The sequence below is a fragment of the Elaeis guineensis genome, chromosome 10 (assembly GCF_000442705.2).
Source record: "Elaeis guineensis isolate ETL-2024a chromosome 10, EG11, whole genome shotgun sequence".
Classification (NCBI taxonomy): Eukaryota; Viridiplantae; Streptophyta; class Magnoliopsida; order Arecales; family Arecaceae; genus Elaeis; species Elaeis guineensis.
In genome coordinates this window covers 3,096,824-3,118,567 of record NC_026002.2, presented here as the reverse complement: position 1 = coordinate 3,118,567, position 21,744 = coordinate 3,096,824, and the positions used below count along the sequence as shown (strand labels likewise).

The following is a 21,744-nucleotide window of genomic DNA, read 5'->3' as shown; positions in this document are numbered from 1 at the left end:
CATATTTTATTTGTTAGGGACTGAGGTTGTATCTTTTGGGCGAAAGAAGGATTCATATTTCTTCGCACGAATGCACCATCGGATCATGCAGTAGAGGCCTCCAGAGTCCAGACCTGTACAGGTGGATACGAGGGCTTTCATCTTGCTTTACGATCAGTGAATGATGCGACCCAACGGTCAACGATCATTCCTTCGCACGAAATATTCAACTCGAAGCTGGTCATCATCCTGGTACGGTTTCCAAGCAATGGTCGATTGTCCGTCCCTTTCCCTTTTCCACGTCGGTCAGAAGGAAGAGATCGAACCGAAAGTCCGATACCAAGTGAAGGAAGGCGACATCGGCGATGGCAACGGCGAGGGCTACGACCGGCTCGCGGCGCTGAAGGAATTCGACGAGTCCAAGACCGGCGTCCGTGGCCTCGTCGAGTCCGGCGTCACCACCATCCCCCCCATCTTCCGCCACCCGACCTCCGCCCCTCGGCCGTCCCCGCCGCCTACCCTGACGACCTCTCCATCCCCACCATCGATCTCTCCCTCCCCCGCCCCCGCGCCGTCGATCTCATCCGCGCGGCCTCCCGCGACTGGGGCTTCTTCCAGATCACCAACCACGGCATCTCCCTCCCGGTCCTCGACCGGACCATCGCCGCCGTCCGATCCTTCCACGAGCTGCCTCCCGCCGAGCGATCGAAGTACTACTCCCGCTCCCCGGCCGGCGGCGTGTCCTACTCCTCGAACGTGGACCTCTACCGCTCGTCGGCGGCGAGCTGGCGGGACACAGTCCAGGTGATGATGGGGCCCGCCCGGCCGGAGCTGGACCGGATCCCGGCGGCGTGCCGGGCGGAGCTGTTGGCGTGGGACGAGCACGTGACCGAGGTGGGGCGGGCGGTGTTGGGGATGATGGCAGAGGGGCTTGGATTGGGGCCGGGGCGGTTCGAGGCGATGACGTGTCTCGAGGGGAAGACCATGGTGTGCCACTACTATCCGCCCTGCCCCGAGCCGGATCTGACGGTGGGGATCGCGGATCACACGGATCCCGGGGTTTTGACGGTGCTGGTACAGGATCATATCGGTGGACTGCAGGTCAAGAGGAAGGGGGAGGATGGGGAGTGTTATTGGGTGGACGTGAAGCCTCTGCCCGGGGCTCTGGTGATCAACGTTGGGGATCTTTTACAGGTATGGTCTTGACTTTTTTCACACGTTGCACAATATTATCATATGATGATGGTGATTAGATGGCTTTATTGTTTGATGAAATTATTTATTAAGCTACTTGAGAATTTGTTAGGCTAGCACTGTATGGCCCTATGGCCAAGCAGCTAGAATGTGATGGTGGATCACTGGAGCCTACTGGTGATTTAGTGCTTGTCCAATCTAACCTTGATTGTGCTAGGAATTGTTACTCATCATACAACTTGCATCATAAAAAGTGTTCAAAATATCCCCTACATCATCGTTTTAGCAACTGTCACTTAAAACAAAACGCCTACTGTTTACTAAGTGACATGATCTAAGATGTGCAATCCCATTTAATAAACGAAACAGGAGCGTTGTGTTACTCGAACATGATGATCCTATTAACCCCAGTTAACATGAATAAACTTAATCCAAAACATTTGACTCGATGCTGATTTCTGTGTCAGGGTTAGCCTATTAATTTGTGTTAAACCATTAATTTCATAACTTATTTATCTTCTGCTCAATATATAATTTGACAAATGTAACTTTAGCAAATCGAGGTATGACCTAGCTATTTTATCCATCCTACTACTATAATCAACAAAAAAAGAGAGATAAAACTTTAACATATAGTTCATTCATGCATAGTTAAATGCAAGGATGCAGATTGGATTGGTTAATTTGTGTCATAGGTTGTCTTGGGCATCTTATGTGCTGCTAGACATCAAAACAAATAGTCAGCCCAACCCGTGCTTGCCCAAAAATACTATATCCAAACCCATTTCAACATGCTATGGATGATATGGAGTTGGCCCAACCACACAAAAGCTATGTACTTCCTCATCAAAATGCACCTTTGACATGGCCTCATGGGAGATTATTTCTGTAGGGACTTGAAAGAATCCGAGAATGCTGAAGCCATGGGGTAATTGGTGTGCAGTTTGTGGATGAGTGCCAAAATAATGAGTAATAGAGATAGAGCTTTCTGTGCTGAAATTTACAAGGATTAGGACTGTTTTTGTGTTTAACATATTATAACCATTATCTCAGACTCCCTTAAATCATGGCTGAATAAGTCCAACCAATTAATGTGAAACCAGATTCAAGGAGTAATTAACTCATATAAATTCCTAAATATATGGGTCACACAATAATTGCACAAGCTCTCAGCTTTCTTTGTTGAGGAGCCTCTCAGTGTAGTTGTAAAGAAAAAGTGGAATACCTGCCGTTGTAGCAACCAAGAGAACAAATTTCCGACACCATGTCCTATTGGAAGTTTGGGAAATTTGATCCAAGTCTATCTGGAGTAAGACTTTGACTCCCCAGAGTCCATGACCTATGCATCAGTATTTTGATCATATTTGCTTTGGGATTTGAAAAGGAAAAGGAAGGAACCATTAGCCATCATGAATACCTTAACCTCATTATCAAGCTAAGAATGTTTTTCTTTAAGAAGTCAAAGGAGGATCTTCTGCCCAAGAATTTCCTCATGATAGAAGTCTCCAAGCCTTCCCTTCAACTTCTAAATCTTCTCTAGGAAAGGTTGTGCTTTGATGAACTTTCTTTAAGCCTTGCTATCTCTTTTTAAGAACTCTTTCGGCTTCTCGTCTTTCTTTCCTCTCACCTTTAGCAATAGATACCCAAGATTTCTTCACCTGCTAATTAGGAGTAGCAGTAAAGGTAAACTTGAGGAAATCTCTAGATTGTCTAATCCAGCCTTGCTTTGAGAAAGAGCTTTTCAAAGAGCATCTTTATGGAACCATTGTTTGGCCTTTGTCTTTTTTTTTTTAGACGGTTAAAGCACTTTTAGAGAGAAAACCAACTCTCAAGTGAGTTGGTTTGGCACCATCATCCTAAGGTGGAGCGATGTTGTTGGACTCCTTGCAAGGTGATTTTGAGAAATTCAAACATATTTTTGTTGTAGGTAGTATGAGTGGTGCACTTCACAGTGTGTTCAGGACATAGTTCAAGAACATATTTTGATGCAGATACAATTGTGCCCCTCCTCCGTGCAATACATGCACAGACACACAAACACATGGACACTTGCACATGCACACACAAAATGTTTAGCGACGTGGGTTTGAACAAATAATTCTCAGATTTGCAGTTCTAGCTATTTGAATAAGTTGGGTTAGGTGCAGCCATAGTTCAAGATAGATGTAGGTGTTTGTGAATCCATTTTGTGTTGAAAAACATTTTCAATCTTTTGAGCAATGTCTGATCTTTTGACTTAGCATACACTGGATGCCATCTAAGAGGAATTTAATTAATTTCCTGATGCTTATTTTATTTTGGGAAAAAAATTATTTATTTTTATAAAAAAAATTGTAAACTTAAATTTTTAAGCAACTCCAGAGCAAGGTTTTAGTAAGGCAACTGTAGCACATGATGACTTTGTCAGAAACTGTTAAAGGCCATTTCCAAATTTCAAAAGCTAAATTTTATAATATTTTATGATAGTCTTATGAAGTTATGATAGCACAATCAGTCATCAGAAAGAAACTTAAAGATCATACAAAATAACAATATTACTTCACAAAGTAATTGTTTGTGGAATTTAATTTCATTTTTGTTATTTTGACTTAATAAACTCAATCAGTATTCCATGAACTGTGATAAGATACTGGGAATCTATATTTCTTCATGACACTAGATGAAAAGACCTAGTGAGAGCAAACGTAAAACCAGACTTACCATTCACAGGAATAGGGTTTGAATATAGTTTGTTTTCCCTACAACTGTGTCATCTGTTATCTTCTATTTTGTACTAACGATATTTGTATTATTATTGGACTAAGTTCGTATCTTTTTAACCTTTCATGTAACTATGTGCCTCTTCATGTCCAAGCAGCAAGGGAGAAATGTTTCTCTTTCCATTCACATCAAACCAAATAGCTGAAAAATCAAATATTCTCTTTTCTTAAAAACTCATCTTTTTATTTTTTTCATGTTCCCTGTTTTTTTTCTTCTACTTCCTTGCAGCTAACTCTGTGTTATGAAAGAAAAATCAATTTAATAAAGAAGAAGAAAGTGAAAGTCAACAATATTGAGAAATTTCTCTTATTTAATTGCAGTTAGATATTTAGAATTACACATAGATAGATTGGCTTGTGCATTAAGGGATTAGGTTGATCCACTTGTCGTCCTCTTCGTTTCCTTGAACAAATGGAAAGTTTTAGCACCATTTGAGAAAATTATGGCTCTTTGTATAGCTTTATTTTTTTATTGATTTTTGTGAAAAGAACTTGCCCATAACTTTCAACTCTCTCCACCTAAACAGATTCTAGCAGTACTTGACAGACAAATTCTTTACAGGAATTCTAAGCGATTAAACATATTGGAGAGTTAAGCCGGAAGCTATTATTGTTCTTGTTTCCCCCTTTACCAGTAACATGCATTCATTCTATTAGAAATTTCCAAGGGTGTCTTGTAATGTTTTATGTTTTGGATCTGCTTAGAAGGCTATAACATTGAATCTTTTTTCACATTTTAAATGGGTTAGCCAATAAAAGAGTACAGTGTGGTAGAGGGAAGAAATCTATTTGGAACGATTTTGTATCCTTGGAGTGCACTAAGAGGGAGGCGAGAGTACAACTACATCTTTGTTTTGAGACTCCCATGTTCATCTCTGAAAAATTTCTGAAATGTTTTGTTACTGCTAAATTTAATTTTTTTTCAAAGTTTTTAATATGTACATTTTATTTTTCAACAGATGATCTCCAACGATGAATATAAGAGTGTGGAACATCGGGTGGTGGCCAATTCTCATCAAGAAGCAAGGGTTTCAATCGCTGTTTTCTTCAACCCTGGGAAGAGGGGGGAGTCTGATTTTTATGGGCCCTTACAGGAGTTGGTGTCTCCGGAAAAACCATCACGTTATCGAAATTTCACAATATCAGAGTTCATGAGAACCTTCTTCGGGAAACAACTAGCTAGTAAATCCTTGATTGACCACTTTAAGTCATAGAAAGATGTGTGGCCCATGAGGAAATGTACTTAAATAGCCATGACTTCGGTTCAAAAAGGGTATAATGTGTTATGCAACCTTTAAAATGGACTCATGTTTACTATTAGAAAGTGGCACAAACAAGTACAGTATGCTTCTGTTGTGTTTCCTATACATGCTACCTTTAGCATCTATCATGCTTCTGTTGGGTTTCCTGTACATGCCACCTTCAATATCTATCATAGGTTGAAGTGTCTCTTTTTTCAAAAATGTAATAATGAAGGCTGTTTGTTCGTTGGAAGATTCTTAAACACAGATAGTCAGCTATATCTGAAGGACAGATTACATCTTTTTAGGTGGAAATTGTTATTTCATCCCTTAATTGTTGGTGAGGCAAGTATTAGCTTGATCACTAACTTCCAGAATATGAGTTGAAAATTAGTTTCAAATTTTTGAAAAATAGATTTCTTATCCATCTGCATGATTGGGTAAACCAGTGTGATCTGAGACCACCAATGGGGTTTTCACTGATTATATTACTGCATTTTGTTTCATGCCAACCTAATGCATAAGCAAGAGACTTCTAAAATAAATTATTTTTTATTTCTAATATATTTCAATAGTGAAGATTATAATTAACAATGTGGATTTTCATTGGAAATAATTATCATACTATCATTGATTTGCATTACAAATCATTTAAGAGCCAATTATGCTCTTTCTCTGGGAAGCATTTTAAAGAAAGCCCCTCGACCTCCACATGGCAAACTTGCTAAGGTACTCATGGCACAAGGCCAATCCAGTCTTGAAAAGAAAATATAACAAGACTATCATCAGCGCAATAAAATAGCACATGCATCTCTATAAGTATTGGATAGCTTAAACAAGCACTTGACACTGAGTAGCTGCTGACAGATGGTTATGCCAAGTTATAAAATAACAAATGTATGTTGTTCTTGTAAATTCATGCTTATTCTGATGGTCCCAACCCTCTGCTTAGCAGCCAGGAAATGATGCATTCCAAGTATTTAGATTTAGGTAATCATAATGCAGATGAGTCTCTTTTCGAAAGGAAAAGAATAAACAGTTAGCCTATCAGGAAAATTGACACCTCATGGATTCACACGTCTTATACTTAAATGTACAAGTAAATAACTGAAGTGTTAGATCTGCTATAGACGAAGACCATAGTCTTCATATTTAAATACAAAAAGATGAGATCCATTGTCCATGGCCTTCACATTTAAATACAAAAGTGAATAATTAAAGTATGAATTTCAACATATATAGAGACCAGATTCTTCAAGGCAATAATCAAAACATTATGTTGCGAAGGGAAGATGAGTACAGAGTAGGTGGATCGTTTCTATTGTTTCAACAAAAACAACAAGGCCGAGAATCCTAGAAGCTAACGAAGTAAAAGAAAAATGCTTTAATGTGCAACCTAGGTGGCAAAAAACTCCACTCTCATACAATCATTAAAAAAAAAAATCTCCACTCCCATATGTCACATAGAGATTTGGTGTTTTACAGGAGGATCACATCTTGTATGTATTGCACTACATATTACATTGTTGCACCTACTATTTTGGTAAACTATACTAATCCTCACATAGTACATGGCAGATAAACTTTTTAACACCGCCGTTGGGGCAGGTAGAATGGATTATCCAAGTATAGTTTCTTTAGGATCCATTTGATCGGGCATAATCTAGTATAAAAAAAAAATTTCATATCAAATTATCATATTTTATATGAAAAGTAAAAATAAGAGATGGTAAAATAAATGACGGATCCCATATCTTTTTTTTTGAAGGATAAGATAAATCTAATACCATTATGGAGGTGGCATTTATTTTCCCATATTGGATTCTCTAGTGGCAGAAATCTGAAAATATCTTTTTTTTTTTATAGAAATATTATCACGTATATCATAATAATTTTATAGAAATTCTATTAATATAATTAATATTAATTATATATTATATTATATTAATATGTTATAGATATCTTAATGTATCGATTAATCATATTTGTAAACAATTAACAAATTATCAATAAATCTAACATAGGATTTATTAATAATTAATATATTTATTTCTATACCAAAATATACTAAATTTATTTATAATAAGATATATATTTTTTAATAAATATATAATTAGTTAAAAATTATTTATTAACTCATATAAATATTACTATTTGAAATAATCAATATTACCGGTGTCTATATAAATAGGTCATATTTGGCCAACAAATGAGCTGACAAGAAAAATATTATTACATAAATTATTTATCTAAGGGTATTGTTGAAAATTTGACTTATTACCATACAAAATACCTCCAACTAAATATAATAATCTTTTTTCAATATTATTTTTCAAATAATTTTTCCAATAAATGTAACCTAAGATTTATTAATAATTAATAAATTCATCGATATAGATAAATATACTAAAATTTATTTATAGCAAGAAATATATTTTTTAACAAATATATAATTAATTTTAAATAATATTTATTAACTCATATAAATATATTTCATTATTTGAAATATTCAATATTAAAGGTCTAGCCAACAAAGATATAAAGAAGAAAAATGTTATTATATAAATTATTTATCTAAGGATATTGTTGTAAATTTGACTTATTCTCGTATAAAATACTTTCAATTAAATATAATAATTATTTTCAATATTATTTGTTAAAATATTTTTTTATCAATAAAAATATAATAAAATTTATTTTTTTTCTGCAATCCTTATAAATAATTTTCAGACAGCGGTAGTAATGATTACTTTTCTTGGAGCCATCAGATTCTTCTCTGAAATTACAACCACGCGTTTCCCGCATCTCCAACTCTTGGTTTCCAAGCCAATCCGCTGTCGCCTCGTCGAAAGCATGGTTTTCTTATTGTGTGTTACCCCTCGCTACTTTCCTTTGTACTTTATGTACCATCTTTGGTTCTTTCTTTTGTGTGGTATTGTAAACACTTTTTTTCCTCTTTAATATAAGCTTCAAGCTCCTCCTTTTATTAAAGAAAACGAAAAAGCATGGCTTCCACCACTGCTGTCTTCGGGACAGCTAAAGACGCTGCAGCAACAACTGACGTTGACGGGCATTCACATTACCCATGGCCCACAAGCTCTCTCAAGGCCACTACCATCTTACGGAAGCCTCCGAACGTGGCAAGTAGAGAATCACTTTGTTTGGCACGTGTCGATCGGGGCGAGCCCCAGAAAAGACTCCGCACTGTTCCTGGCCTGACAGCTGCACGCGGGATCATCCACCGGTCACTTGGAGATCTGTGCGGTGGTCCCCGCGAAGGGAGGTGACGACAACTCGGACCCTGTGATGGCTTCCGATCAGTGTGAAACCGATTACGGAAAGAAGGCAAGGTGCCGTCGGATGTGACGCGATTCCCTCCCCAGAATGAAAGCAAAAGCCATTCCCCCTCCTCCACTCTCTTCGTTCTTAAAGAGGGCAGCGCCAGGGCAAGGCCAACTCCACTGGTTTCTTTTGTTCTCTCTTTCTACAATGTCGTCCTCATCGTCCACTTCTTATGGTGCGATCCCTTTCTTCTACTGGCTTCTTTTGTTGATATGGTTGTGTTTAGTAGCTTGGGTTTCTCGTGATCAGGGAGTGAGGAGGAGGGGGAGATAAGCAGCGGCGACCTGACTGCGCTCCAGAAGCACGTCGTCTTCTTCGATCGGAACAAGGACGGCATCATCTATCCATGGGAGACCTTCCGAGGTCTTTTTCTTCTCGTATCTCCGATCTTTATTTATTTATTTATGATTGGCAACATTATTATTTTTTATTATTATTTACTTCTTCTACGCGTAATAATTAATCGGCCAAGCTATATGTCGTATCAATATGTTTGTTTTATTTATTTTTAATTTGTTAGGGTTCCGTGCGATTGGGTGCGGCGTTGCCCTCTCCACCGTGAGCGCCGTCGTGATTAACGGCTTCATCGGCCCCAAAACTCGCACAGTATGTTGTGTTTTTAGTTCTTTGTTTTCGCTTTTTTTTGCACCTACCTTTTCTTTTTTTGTTAACGGTGCTGGATACTTGATGGATGTCGTCACCGTTGGTGAGTGGTTTTGTCTTTACCACTTCACTTGCCATTGCTGTGGAGGACTTTGTTAATATTAACTTTGTTTTGATGCCTCCGGACACATGATAGGGGTTCGGGTTGATCTCGCAAGATGAACCGTTGGATTACATTTTGTACAACTTTCAAAGTATAACATCAATTTTTATGATATTTGGATGGAAAGACAAGATTGGAATGTCTTAAAAGCTGTGCAAAATATGATCCAACGGCTCATCTTGCAAAAGAAGATCGTGAAAGATATAACTGGAACTCATTTGATCTTGCATGGGCAACACCAAACTATAATTTAGCCATAAATTAGGGATGGCGGTCGGATTGGGCCGAGCAAGCTATGAATGGGAATCGACACATGACAAATCAAAAATCTATTAACTTGAATCCGATCAGTTTATTAAATGGATCAAAAATCCACGTCCCAACTTCACTATTTTATCAAATTGGTAGTCTAGTTCGATTGACAATAGGTTGAAACAAATTAAACGGATTAAATGGCTGAGCATTGCCATCTTTACCGTAAATAAACTCTAGAATATGTGATGCACGTCCAATCCTGTCTGCAATAAGCAGAACTTCATATCGGATGGGTTGTACGAGAATCCTGCATATTGGAATATACAACAAGCAAGCCTCGTTTGGTGTCAGTTTTATGAATTTTCCCGTGAGTACAAGTCCTCTTTTAGATAAAATTTATATCCAAATATTGGAATTAGCCCTTGACAAGCTGGATTTTTTCGGTTTGGGTCAAGTCATCTTTTTGATCTGTGCACTGTAGAATGATCAAGGTTTGAAAAAGATTGAATGAAAAATCTTGGGTTTTAATATGTCAGAAGGTCTTAAGCACTTGATTAGTTGCTTTCTCATTTCATTTCATTTCATGAATTGAGGATCATCTTTCAAACACATAGTTACTTCATGATTCCTTTTTAAATTAATAGTTATTTTCCTTATGGATCTACTGGAAATTTGTAAAGCTTAATTTGCAGCATGTTTGGTGTCCTTTGTCACACCTTTTATTGTGCCTTTTTGTTGACATCTGTATAGGGAAAAATACCTTCACCCCTTCTCCCTATTCATGTAAAGAACATCCATAAAGGCAAACATGGAAGTGATTCGGGCGTCTATGATAATGAGGGGAGGTAAGCGTCATATATATTTTTATTTCTATAATTACTACATTGTAAAATCGTTCACAAAATTTACTTGGATATTTTAGAGTTGTAGGAATCATTAACATTTTGTCTTTGATATTTGAGAAACAAACTGATTCCAACAAAAATTTTGTAATATCTACAGAAATGCAAGATAATTTTTTATACATACTAAATATGAAATTAAAAATTTAATATAACTATATTTCTGTTTAAATATATGTTTACATTTTGAACCAACTCTTCATCTTGAGACAAAATCAAAGGAAAAAATAAATGTATAGCATCATTTGAAACTTCATAGAAAATATCTGGAAACAGAGAATTTGGAGTCTATAAACATGACTATTAAGGGTTTGCCTTCATAGAGGATGTTTTATTACTAATTTTTCTTTTAAGTAGGTGCACATGTAGGAAGAGAATATTTGCAAGTATTTTCATAACTTAGGTATCTCTTGAAGCTGCAAAACACAAGACAATAGTAGTGCAATCAAAGAATAAAAGGAAAATACAATACATGGACAAGTCTTGACAATTATGATACATATATATGAACAGGATTTTTGAGATGGTTCACCTGAAAATTGAAGCTTCCTTACAATCTTAGACCCCTTGAAGAGAGCAAGCCTCACCTTCAGCATAGATATGCCTTCTTTTGGTGAACAAGAAAAAGGTGACTACCATTAGAAAAGGCCTTTTGAAGATCTTCAACAAAAATGCTCTTAAAAAGAACCCCTCATTTCCTTCTTCATAATTTTCACTTTTCTTTCCCTAGGTTCCTTTCCAATCTCTTTTTCTGAAGAGTTGACTCTTCTTCGTTAGTCCTTTGTCATCCATATGATTCCAAATAAGAGCTAAATCGAACTGTCTTGGTTGTCTAATTGATATTATAAATGGCCTCTATCGTATAGGTTGTCAACTAAACTGTAGTCAATTAGTGGTGATGATGACTGTATATGGTGATTGCATAAATTGAGGATAAACAAATGGATATTTTGTAGTGTATCTGAATGAGTTTGAATTATGTTCAGTCAGTCAATGGTGATTATGGGCATGCTTAGTGATGATTGAGGAAGCCACTATTTTCCTATGTGAAGTACTTGGACGGTTAGACTCAAAAGATTCTCTTATGTTTATGTTTTATATCTCAGAATGCACAACATGTATTCCACTGTGCCATTATTACTCAGTGAAATATCAACCCAAGAATAGCATAACTTGAACAACAGCAAAGCAAAAAAAAAGCAAGCATAAGATACCAAATTTATATGCTTTGGCAAATTTGCTTGTCTATGGGCATAACCCACTCTTCGTTAGTTGAGCAAAGAGAAAATATAACTATAGAAAGATTTTTTTTTTATGTAGCACAGCAACAACAAAGAAATCTAGTGTATGAAAAAAGGTCCTCTGACCAAATACAAGAAAGTTAGATGTTGGAATGACTGACGCCCAAAAGTCATCCTTTCTGGAAGTCCTCAGAACCGTTTAGTGTACTGTTCTTCTAAGAACGGAGCTGTCTCATACGCTTCTCTCAGTAATGTTCTACTTCTCAAAGTAGCCTCTTTATTTTTCTCTTTTTCTTAGTTGGAAGGCTAACATAGTTATAGTAGTTAAAACTTTATGAATTTGTATCTCATCAGGTCAGAAACATATCCCTTGCAAAAATTCCTGCGATGCTCCATTTGTCCAGCAGGTCCAATTTTTATAAATATGATTTCAATTAGTGAGTCCCATTCTTCTTCAAATGTTGGCTTCTCTTGGGATATAAGATACAACTGCCCCTTGAAATATGCTAAATCTGCAAGTATAATGATTGGCTAAGATCTTGGGTAGAAAACTTAATAATTCAAACTTTTTTTTTCTTTTCTTTTCTTTTTCTTTTTATTCTCTGAGTGTTATGATGGGTATGCACGTAATGCAACCTTCCGGAGTTGCGCTATGCCACTATCCTGACTCGAACTCTGAAGCTCTCCCTTGAGGATAGGGGAGCCAACAGGTTCAGATAAGTCCGGTTTGGAAAGGTACATGGTTGGTTTACCTAGTAATGTCTATAGCTTGTTTTCTTGATCTGCCTGATAGCATGATGAACTGTTACAGGAATTACCTGCCCATCTAATTGATCATGACGTTTCTTTATTCTTCTTACTTAGATATGTTGAAAATTGGGTATTTGCATTTTTCCTTTAAAAAAATTCAGATTTTTGATTTGACTTGATTTATGTAAATATCAGGTTTGTTCCTGAAAAATTTGAGGAGATATTTAAGAAGCATGCTCATACCAATCCTAATGCATTGACATCGAAAGAGTTGAAGGAGATGCTTCAGGCGAACCGAGTTCCTAAAGACTGCGGGGGATGGTATGTTATTTGAGTTTGGAAAGCTATGAGAAATTCAAATCTGACTGCTAGGCAAATTATAAGTAAATAAGAAAGCTCATTCTCAGTGGTCCAGTGAGCATCCTCACATTGGGACTTCTTTGTAGGATTGCTAGCTGGGCAGAATGGAAGATCCTATACGCCCTCTGTAAGGATAAAGATGGATTGCTTCACAAGGATACCATGAGAGCTGTCTATGATGGAAGCTTATTTCTTCAGATGGAGAAGGCCAGGGAGTCTTCTCAAAAGAAAGCAAAGAAAGCATGATGGTGGATTAATAGGAGAATGGATTGTGTGATAGTCTGATCTATGCAATTTGGTAAGCTTATTGTGTGTCCCTTCAAAAACATAAGGTTGTTATGTGAATTATATTTCAGAATGTTGATTACGTAGTCAGCCTTGTGAATCTGTATTTTTTTGGGTAAAATGTAAATCTATATATTATTGGTAATATTTGTAAATTGACGACTCCAAAAAAAATAAATTAGCGGAATGTACAGTGTTTTTTATTTAATTTAATGAAGTGAAAATTTATTAATTAATGGGAAAGGGGACAAAAAGGATCTGATCCAATTCTCTCAAAATCTTTTCCCTCTTGCTGGAATATAAATATCCATTAAGAAGCTCTTGTCCTAGCATGTGATATGGAATGCTGGAATCCTAAAAAGTTTTCCTTTTTTCTTTTTTCTTTTTTTTTTTCTGAGGAAAAGGAACGACTCTGCTATGGATGGTTGGATTGCCTGTTGAATGCGCTCCCATGAGGCCAAGGCAGTTTAAGCTTCCTCTATATCAACCCCAAACAGTGCTTAAATTGCTTTACGGATACTAGTCTCCAGCAAGGGCCAAAAAACAGAAAAGCAGTGAGCATATAAAGATCTTTCAGCTATTTTTAAGCTTGTTGCAACTGTTCTATTTAAGAAAAATAAATGAAGATGAAAAAGAATAGGATAGAGAAGGGAATGGTCGGATAAGGCAGTGGACCTTGTTTAATTTCTCAAAGAAATTTCAATTGATTTCTTAATCCTACATCATACAACTTAATGACCTTTCCCTTATTACTAAAAATCATGTTGATATGTTGGTTGAAGGTGAACAATACCTCATTCTAAACCCAAGAGAAATTTAATCTAAAAGAGAATATGGGGAAGAGAAATTTAATAGACTCCAGCTGAATCTTTCTCAGATCTAGACTCCGGACTTGGCTGAATCAAGAATATGTGGTTGTTAACCTTCCATGAAAAAATTTCCAAGTAACACACATCTAGCATGAGTGGTGAAGACCTGAAAATCCCCTAACAAAAATAATTCCCTTATTTTTAATAAGATTTGGACTAAGCTTCACCATGGACGATTCCTAGGTAAACCATAGTTTTGGACAAGGCCCATTTCCATTTGAGCAGTCGCATGTATCTTTTATTAGCATAGCATCAACTAGGTCTCATGAAAATATTTAAATAATTTTTTTTAGTTTTTGAACTCAACTGATGTCATATTGATGAAAGGTAGGTATGTATCACATCTGTTGTTCATTGGGACTTGTCATATAAAATGGTCCACCAAGCATTGTTCTTTTACTTTCTATTTTTGATACCCCATGAAGCTTTTAGGTTTGTCTCATGACGACCACGTAAGGAAGATATATACTAGAGGTTAAAATAGGTAACATGGTTATTTATCAATATGTAATATTACCTTTCAAAAAGAAGAATTCATCATTAGAAATGTGGTTGATTTGTAAAATTCTCTTCTATCGATCCCCCTTGGAAAATATTGCAATTTTCTCCTTTGATCATACCCCCTATTGCTAATTGATTCAGGGGAAGATAAATAGTTTGGCTCACGTGGTTCTGGAGATCCAGCATCACATCTTTAATAGGAAGAACTTTATCATATCATCCTAAAAAAAAAGGGTGAAGGTCTCAGCACAAAATCTCTTCCTCTATTGCTCTCTAGCTTGAATCTTGAAGGGGTCTCAGTGTCAAAATATTAGATCCAGGGGTGGTTGTTGGGTGTGATGTAGTCAAGGAACACAATATCTGCCACATGACAGAACAAAGAAGCAAGCATTTTAAAAGAGATGCTAAAAAGATAGCATACAGGATAGAAGACCGCCTGAGTTCAAAAGAATAGTATGGTTAAAAAGAGATGCTAAAAAGATAGCATACATGATAGAAGACCGCCTAAGTTCAAGAGAATAGTATGGCCAAACTAAAAGCTGTGTTTGAATAAGTTTGAAAGCCAATTCTTTGAGATGTTTAGTAAGATTTAATAAAATGGTGGTGGAAAGGTTGGGAGGGGAGAGGGAAGGAAGGAAGCGAGAGGGAGGGGGAAGAGAGAAGAATAAGGACGCAATGAAGTGAAAAGATGGCAAGGATGACAAAGGGAAAGATTGGGGCTAGGAGAAGCAATCTCAAATGAGTAAAGATTGTTTGTTAAACGGATCAAAAATTTAGATATGAACTTGATCTGTTTATGAAACAGATAATCTAATGCAATTCATTTAAATATATTAAATTAGGTTGAAAAACAGATATATTAAATAGATTTTTAATAAGTTAAATAGATTAAACATATTGAATGGATTTAATTAAATGGTCAGAAATAGATCAAATAGATTTTAAATATGTTAAACAGATTTTAAAAAGATTAAACGAGTTAATAGGTTATTATCTGACTTAATATTAAACGGTCTTAAACAGGTCAGAAATCTAAAATTAAAGCCAACTTAAATATTAAACATGTTAAAAGAATTAATTTATTTATAACTCGAATCCACTTAGTCTAAATCTAAATTTTTTATGATGAGTCAAATATTGATTAAATTGACAGATATATTATATTTTGCCAGCCTTAGCTTAACCATTTTTACAACACATCGATCTATCATAAAATAATTTTGAATTGTAGTCTAATGAGCAACTAAATTTATTATACAATTTAAATTGCAAGCATCCAAATATATATATATTGGTCCGTATCTGCAAGCAGCTCCACTTAATTTAACTAACTAAGGTCCATAAGTTTCTAACTTCTTTTTGATTCAAGCCTTACTTTAAGATACCTCCCGTTCCATCTCTTTCCTCTCCCCAAAAAAAAAAAAAAAAAAAAAAAAAAAAAAAAAAAAAAAAAGGAAAGAAAGAAAGAAATTGTTTCTCATTGGGCTACCATGGTCTACTAGTATACCCTCCATGCATACCAGCCACCCTTGCCACGTTGTGGCTGGGCCTCCCTTGATAAAACTTATTTGACCGGAACAACCCATAGAACAACCTATCTACTGCACGTATGAATACACATTCGAGTCTATTTCACAGCCATAAATAAGACTCCCACATCGGTGTCATCCCACTCTAACTCCGCTCACTATACTACTGTTGTCCTTTTCCACGGTCTCCAAACCTACAAGTAAATGCCCACGTAAATTCCTCCTCAAAAGCACCAGTTAGCCCATACCCACCTTGTCGCAACTATTCACATACTCCAATCTTTAAATTCCCCACTCCAATCACTACCTCATCATTCCTCTCCCTCTCTCCCCTTCTCCACGAGTAGTAGCCTCTGATCCCCTCTTCTCCTTCTCCTCTCCACAAAAACCACAAAGCAAGCACTCACTTTACACCAACAACAAAGCAAAGAATGCCACAACTCTCCCTTCTCTTCCTCTTCTTCCTCCCTTTTATCTCCTCTTCAGATGACTACAAGTACTCCATCACCATAAAAAAAGATGACTACAACTCTTCGTGTACGCCGGCTGCTCTCTAAAGTACACCCCCGGTTCTCCTTACCAGTTGAACGTGGAGTCCCTCCTCACCTCCTTGGTCAACGCCGCTGACTTCTCCACCTACGCCAACTTCACCTCCTCCACCGCCTCCGCCGCCGCCCCGGCCTACGGCCTCTTCCAGTGCCGCGCCGACCTCCCCCTCTCCAACTGCTTCTCCTGCATCCGCTCCGCCCTCAACCAGCTCTCCTCCCTCTGCCCCGATGCCGCCGGCGCCACCGTCCAGCTCCGCTCCTGCTTCCTCCGCTACGGCAACGAATCTTTCCTCGGCAAGCCCGACAATACCCTCCTCTACAAGCGCTGCGGCGGTGACGCCTCCGGTGGGTACGCCTCCGACGTCCTGGGCCTACGCGACGCTGCGCTCGGCTCCCTCACGGCGGCGGGCGGGTCGTACCGGGTCGGCGGCGCGGGGTACGTGCAGGCCATGGCCAGTGCGTCGGCGACCTCAGCGCCGAGGCGTGCTCCGACTGCGTGGAGTCGGCGGTGGTGCAGCTCAAGGCGGTGTGTGGGTTCGCCGTCGGTGCCGACGTTTACCTGGGCAAGTGCTACTTGCAGTGGTGGTCCAATAGTGGCGTCTCCTCCTCCAGACACGGTCATGGTAAGCGGTTTTCCGGTTCCCGGCGGTGGTCGTATCAGTTTCTTTCGTTATTATCGTTTCTATATGTTTTGGGTCGTGTGTGGATTTAAATTAAGGAATTCTTCTTGCAGTGTCGTGCTTGTCTGTTTGGTGTATATATGGTTTGAGGTTTAATCTTATCTTTCATTTTGATGTATAGTGTTTTTTTTGGGTAGAATTTTGATGTATAGTTTATGTCTTTTTTTTTTTGTTTTCTTGTGATATGGACAACTTGACTAGATGGGTTTAGTGAATAATTTGTGGCTCCCTTTGGAAGGGATGATTATTATTAGGAGAGACCACTTGGTAAAAGAATTATGGGCTTTTAAAATAATGATAAGATGACTGGATTAAGGAATATTTCTGGTCTATAATTAGGTTACGATGGAGGTTTTCCTTTTTTGGGAAAATTAAATTTATTAAACCAATCTAGAGTAAATATATGTGGAAATTAGTAAATAAAATATTTAAAAAATTAATAGGAATATCTAACAACATCGTTCAAAATGTAGACCCTATGTGATTAGCCGCATATATCACTATTCAATTAGCATCATGGAGGGCTTTTAATTTGATTTAGATTGACTAAGAAGTCAGCTTCCAATCAACTCATGCTTGTACCACGCTATATTCTGCAAGATATTTTGACTAGATCCTGTAGAAATTGGTAAACCATGATACATGATAGTTTGAGTCGTTTAGTCTTTGTATGATGTTATAGTCTTTATAGTGTTATAATAGTCTCGATTATTGGACATTTTTTTTTTGTTATGATACCTTTAATTTTAGTATGTTTCCTTATCATCTACAGTACATTTAAATTAACCAGCTATAAAGAAAGAAAAGAAACATGACCTTAGGGCTCTGTTTTGATTCAAAAATAAAATTAATTTAGATTGCCTGGGGTGTCTTGTCACAATATTAAGAGGGATCATGTTCGTTCTTGTCATGCTACAACCCTAAAGTGGATTGGCCACATCAATCTACAATATAGTTGGGATGTATGACACATCCATTGGATATGTAACTCGTACTGTTGTGCCTAAGAACTCCCATAGTTTATTTAGTCGAGCAAACGGTACCACGCATAGCCCCAGCTGCGTGCGTCCTGGTTGCAAAAGGTTTATGGTTTTTAAGATTTCCGTTCGGCAACTTTTACTAAATCACATTCCAAATCTAAGTGCTTTTAATTATTGTAAATATGGAAAACCTTTTAGAACCAAACTTTTAGCTTTCTTCCTCTTTAGCTTTTCTTCCTCCCTAAGTTTACAAGAATGCATAACTTGACAAAATTTGGCTCTAGTTCAGTGGTCCATTACTCAAAAGCCGACAAGTTGATCACTAGAATTTGTTGCTATCACTCCCCACATCAAGATATGTGGAGCCCTACTATAGAAAAAAGGCCTATAGTACTAGAATTTGCCATCCCTACTCATCCAATCAAATGTGAAATTATTAGGTGATTAGGTCCATCGTAGACTCAAGATGGGATGGATCCATCTAATAATTTGAAATGAATTCATCTAAAATGATTTTATCTTAGATCTATGATGAATGTGATCCATCTAATAATTTTTCAAGCAAATTAACTCAAAAAGCTTACCCTCTGACAAGCGAACATACAACACCATTATGGCTAACTTGCCATTCCACGTTCCACCAACTTTTCTTTCTGCAAAACCCTCACCCAAGTGTATGATAATAACGCGTTTCCCAAGTTCTCATAATAATGATTTCTTTCCTTTCTTTTTATTTTTCTCTCTTGTGGATACAACAATAGTGATAGCTTTGGCCCAAACGAAATCAAAGGCAAAGAAATGAAAGGGATGGGGCCTTTCGGGTCTCTCTCTCTCTCTCTCTTTTCTGTTTCAGAGATTTTATTGCTATATTCTCCACAGGATCAAAGATTCAAAATTGATTTTTACCGAAAAAAGATTCAAAATTGTTAGGAGTAATTATTTACTGCATATGGATCTAGCCTCCATTATTGCAATTTTTTCTTTTTAAAACTTTCGAAGGGGCCTTTAAATTGCCTGAGGGCTCATTTGAAATAAAAATTAATTAGCTACTCGAACCTATTTAATTAGTATTTCTTGTTTTAGATTTAGACATTTAAATAGTACAAATAGTAGTTGATAATTTTCCTATTTTATTTTTCTTTTTCACTTCTTACTTTCTTTTAGGTGACAGGAAAACTTTGGGTATTGTCATTGGGCTCATGGTCGGGCTCGTGGTCATAATTGTCTTCCTCTCCTTCATTAGACGAGCTGGTAGCAGTGGTTCCTACTCATCCTTCTGTTCATGGGTGTTTTTTCTTTTTTTGGTGCATCCTAGAACTAAAATATTATTCCTCACAAATTTCTTCCTCTTTTTTTCAACTGCAGGTAAATAGTAATGAAAATGGGTGACCTTGCTTTATTGTTTTGGGGGCCTTTGTCTCAACTCCTTTTTCCCCCCCTCACTCAAGCTCCTTGGGGTTCCTTTTTTTTTTTTTTTTTAATATTTCCTCAAAGAAGAAAGAAGCCTTTTAAAAGTGTGGAGGGGGGCTTGGAAAGATGTGGATGAGATCGAGGGCTGCTTTACTTGAAATAAGTGAAGTGGGAAAGTTGCCAAAATGGACGAAAAGAGAAGATTCCAAACCCACCCCACTTGGGGGATGTCATAATTAAGCTGCATGTAATTGTTCCTTCTAGTTATTCATTCATGGCTTTTACTGGAACTCTTCTAGAGCATATGTTGTTGTCTCTTGGGTGGGTGAATTGTAGAAGTAGTGCAAGGGTTGATGACATGGATTCATGTACATGAAGGGTGCTTGAAATTATTAAAAAAATGTTAGTTTGTTGTTAATATAAGTAAAATGATTTCACCAACTCGATTATTTCATACTAGGTAGTTGATCAATGGTTGTTGGAATTCGGACAACTATCTCAAAGAATGGCTAAATGGTATTACATATGGCAGCCTCATGATCCTGATCATAGGCATGCTTTTCTTACATGTATACAAATTAACTTAATTAATTGTCTAATACTCTAATTCCCTCTATTAATAAAATCACATCAAATCTTAATCAGCAGAATGATTGCTATTGTCCAATGGGCCCTATTTAGGTAGTAGACCAGATGGCAAGTGGAGATAAGTTCGTTTAGAGATATGAATCAAATTAAAGTTAACAATAACTAGCATATACCATAATAATAATAATAATAAAAAACCAATTAGCATATCTTAATTGATTTATAGCTCAAGAATCGAACAGTTGGAGGTACCTGGATATTGGAATGAGCCCTTAAATAAGAATTTCAAATGGTGGCAAAAGCAATATTTCACACCACGTAGTGGTGATGGTGCAAACCGATTTAGTTCTCTCCTTAAAAAGAAAAAAAGAACTATTTGCATGAAGAGAAAACCCAGACGCAGTAAACAACAAATCTGTAATTTTCTATGTGAATATGCCCTAGCTTAAATAATGGACCCACTACTAAACAATATATATTAAAAGTCTAAACAACGTAAGGTAATAATTAATAATGCATTCCACAGGACAAAGTTGGTGGATATTTTAGTTGATGCACTTTTGGCATCAACCCCAGGTTCTTCTTGTTCTTCTCTTTTGATAAAATGACCGTGATATATTATTAAAATTCTCATTTGTATTACTACATTCACATACCAACAATGACCTTATAAATATATATCATAAAAAGATGGAACAAGTGGATTAGAATGAGAGAGTATATTATAATTTACGCACTGCTAAAGTATATAGCTTTTTGACGAAGCATTTTCTCCAAAGGTGGATCTCAATGGACTAATCAGTTTGCGACAAGAAAGAGAAAAGATAAAGTGAACCAAAAGCATATATGGCTTTTGCAGAATGATCGATGGGTGGGGCTAAATCTAGTCTTCTCCTCTTCGTCCTTTATGAAGGAGGAAGAAACAAACTCAAGTGAACCATTTAATTTCTACCTGGCCTAGGAGCTGCTTTAGAATGAATCACCAATTAATTAATATATGCTACTCCTTGGGCAAACCATGTTAAGTTACATAATCAAGAGTTGATGTACTGATGGACATTCACTATTAATCTAACAGCTAGATTTCTTTCTTGCTAAGTATTAAAGGTAGAAGAATCTGGCCAACCTATCAAATCACCAAGCATTAAGTTGGTGAAGTTGAGGAGCACAGGAACGTACCCTAAGGGCTTGGGTCCACCAATTCCAAAAGGCCAATTACACTACGTTTAGAAGTTTCTGATGAATAGGTGTGATTTTGGCTGTATTTTCCTCTGCAATCCAGGTCCATTGAGACACTCCATGGCCAGTGTTCGCTCATATCGCAAATCAAAACTAAAGGCAGGGAAGGTCAAGTCCACTAAGTTTTGTTCAACAACTTGTCTTGGATCAAATTCATGTGTACTAGTGTTCTCTCTCCTTTGCTCATAACTTGTTGGGAAGACCAAAGAAGAAGTCTTTGCTCTCTCTCTCTCTCTCTCGCATGCATCCACAAGCACAAGCACCTTACATCCATAAAATATTGAGATTTGTTTTAGAAATAATTTGGACTGACACCATCAAATCAC

At 37.1% G+C, this 21,744-nt stretch overlaps 2 protein-coding genes and 1 pseudogene across 3 annotated transcripts; all 3 read left to right on the top strand.

Moving 5' to 3' along the window:
* Positions 1 to 247: 247 nt before the first annotated feature.
* On the top strand, positions 248 to 5,319 carry LOC105053189 (1-aminocyclopropane-1-carboxylate oxidase homolog 4-like; annotated as a pseudogene).
* A 3,178-nt stretch (positions 5,320 to 8,497) lies between these two features.
* On the top strand, positions 8,498 to 13,691 carry LOC105053190 (probable peroxygenase 5). 2 transcript variants are annotated; one of them, XR_003802009.2, is made up of 7 exons: positions 8,498 to 8,690; positions 8,765 to 8,878; positions 9,036 to 9,121; positions 10,287 to 10,381; positions 12,625 to 12,750; positions 12,876 to 13,087; positions 13,479 to 13,691. XR_003802009.2 is itself a non-coding variant. In XM_010934268.3 (6 exons), exons 1-6 carry the CDS (start codon positions 8,558 to 8,560, stop codon positions 13,033 to 13,035), a joined length of 714 nt encoding a protein of 237 aa, XP_010932570.1. In that variant the 5' UTR covers positions 8,498 to 8,557; the 3' UTR covers positions 13,036 to 13,282. The 2 variants fall into 2 exon arrangements, 1 of the variants encoding a protein (XP_010932570.1); XM_010934268.3 differs by lacking the exon at positions 13,479 to 13,691 and having other exon boundaries at positions 12,876 to 13,282.
* Positions 13,692 to 15,877: 2,186 nt separating this feature from the next.
* On the top strand, positions 15,878 to 20,024 carry LOC105053191 (plasmodesmata-located protein 6). The gene is given in 4 exon segments (XM_073244781.1): positions 15,878 to 16,501; positions 16,504 to 16,971; positions 16,974 to 17,144; positions 19,346 to 20,024. Coding segments are annotated over 4 exon segments (945 nt in total). The 5' UTR covers positions 15,878 to 16,404; the 3' UTR covers positions 19,555 to 20,024.
* Positions 20,025 to 21,744: the final 1,720 nt, after the last annotated feature.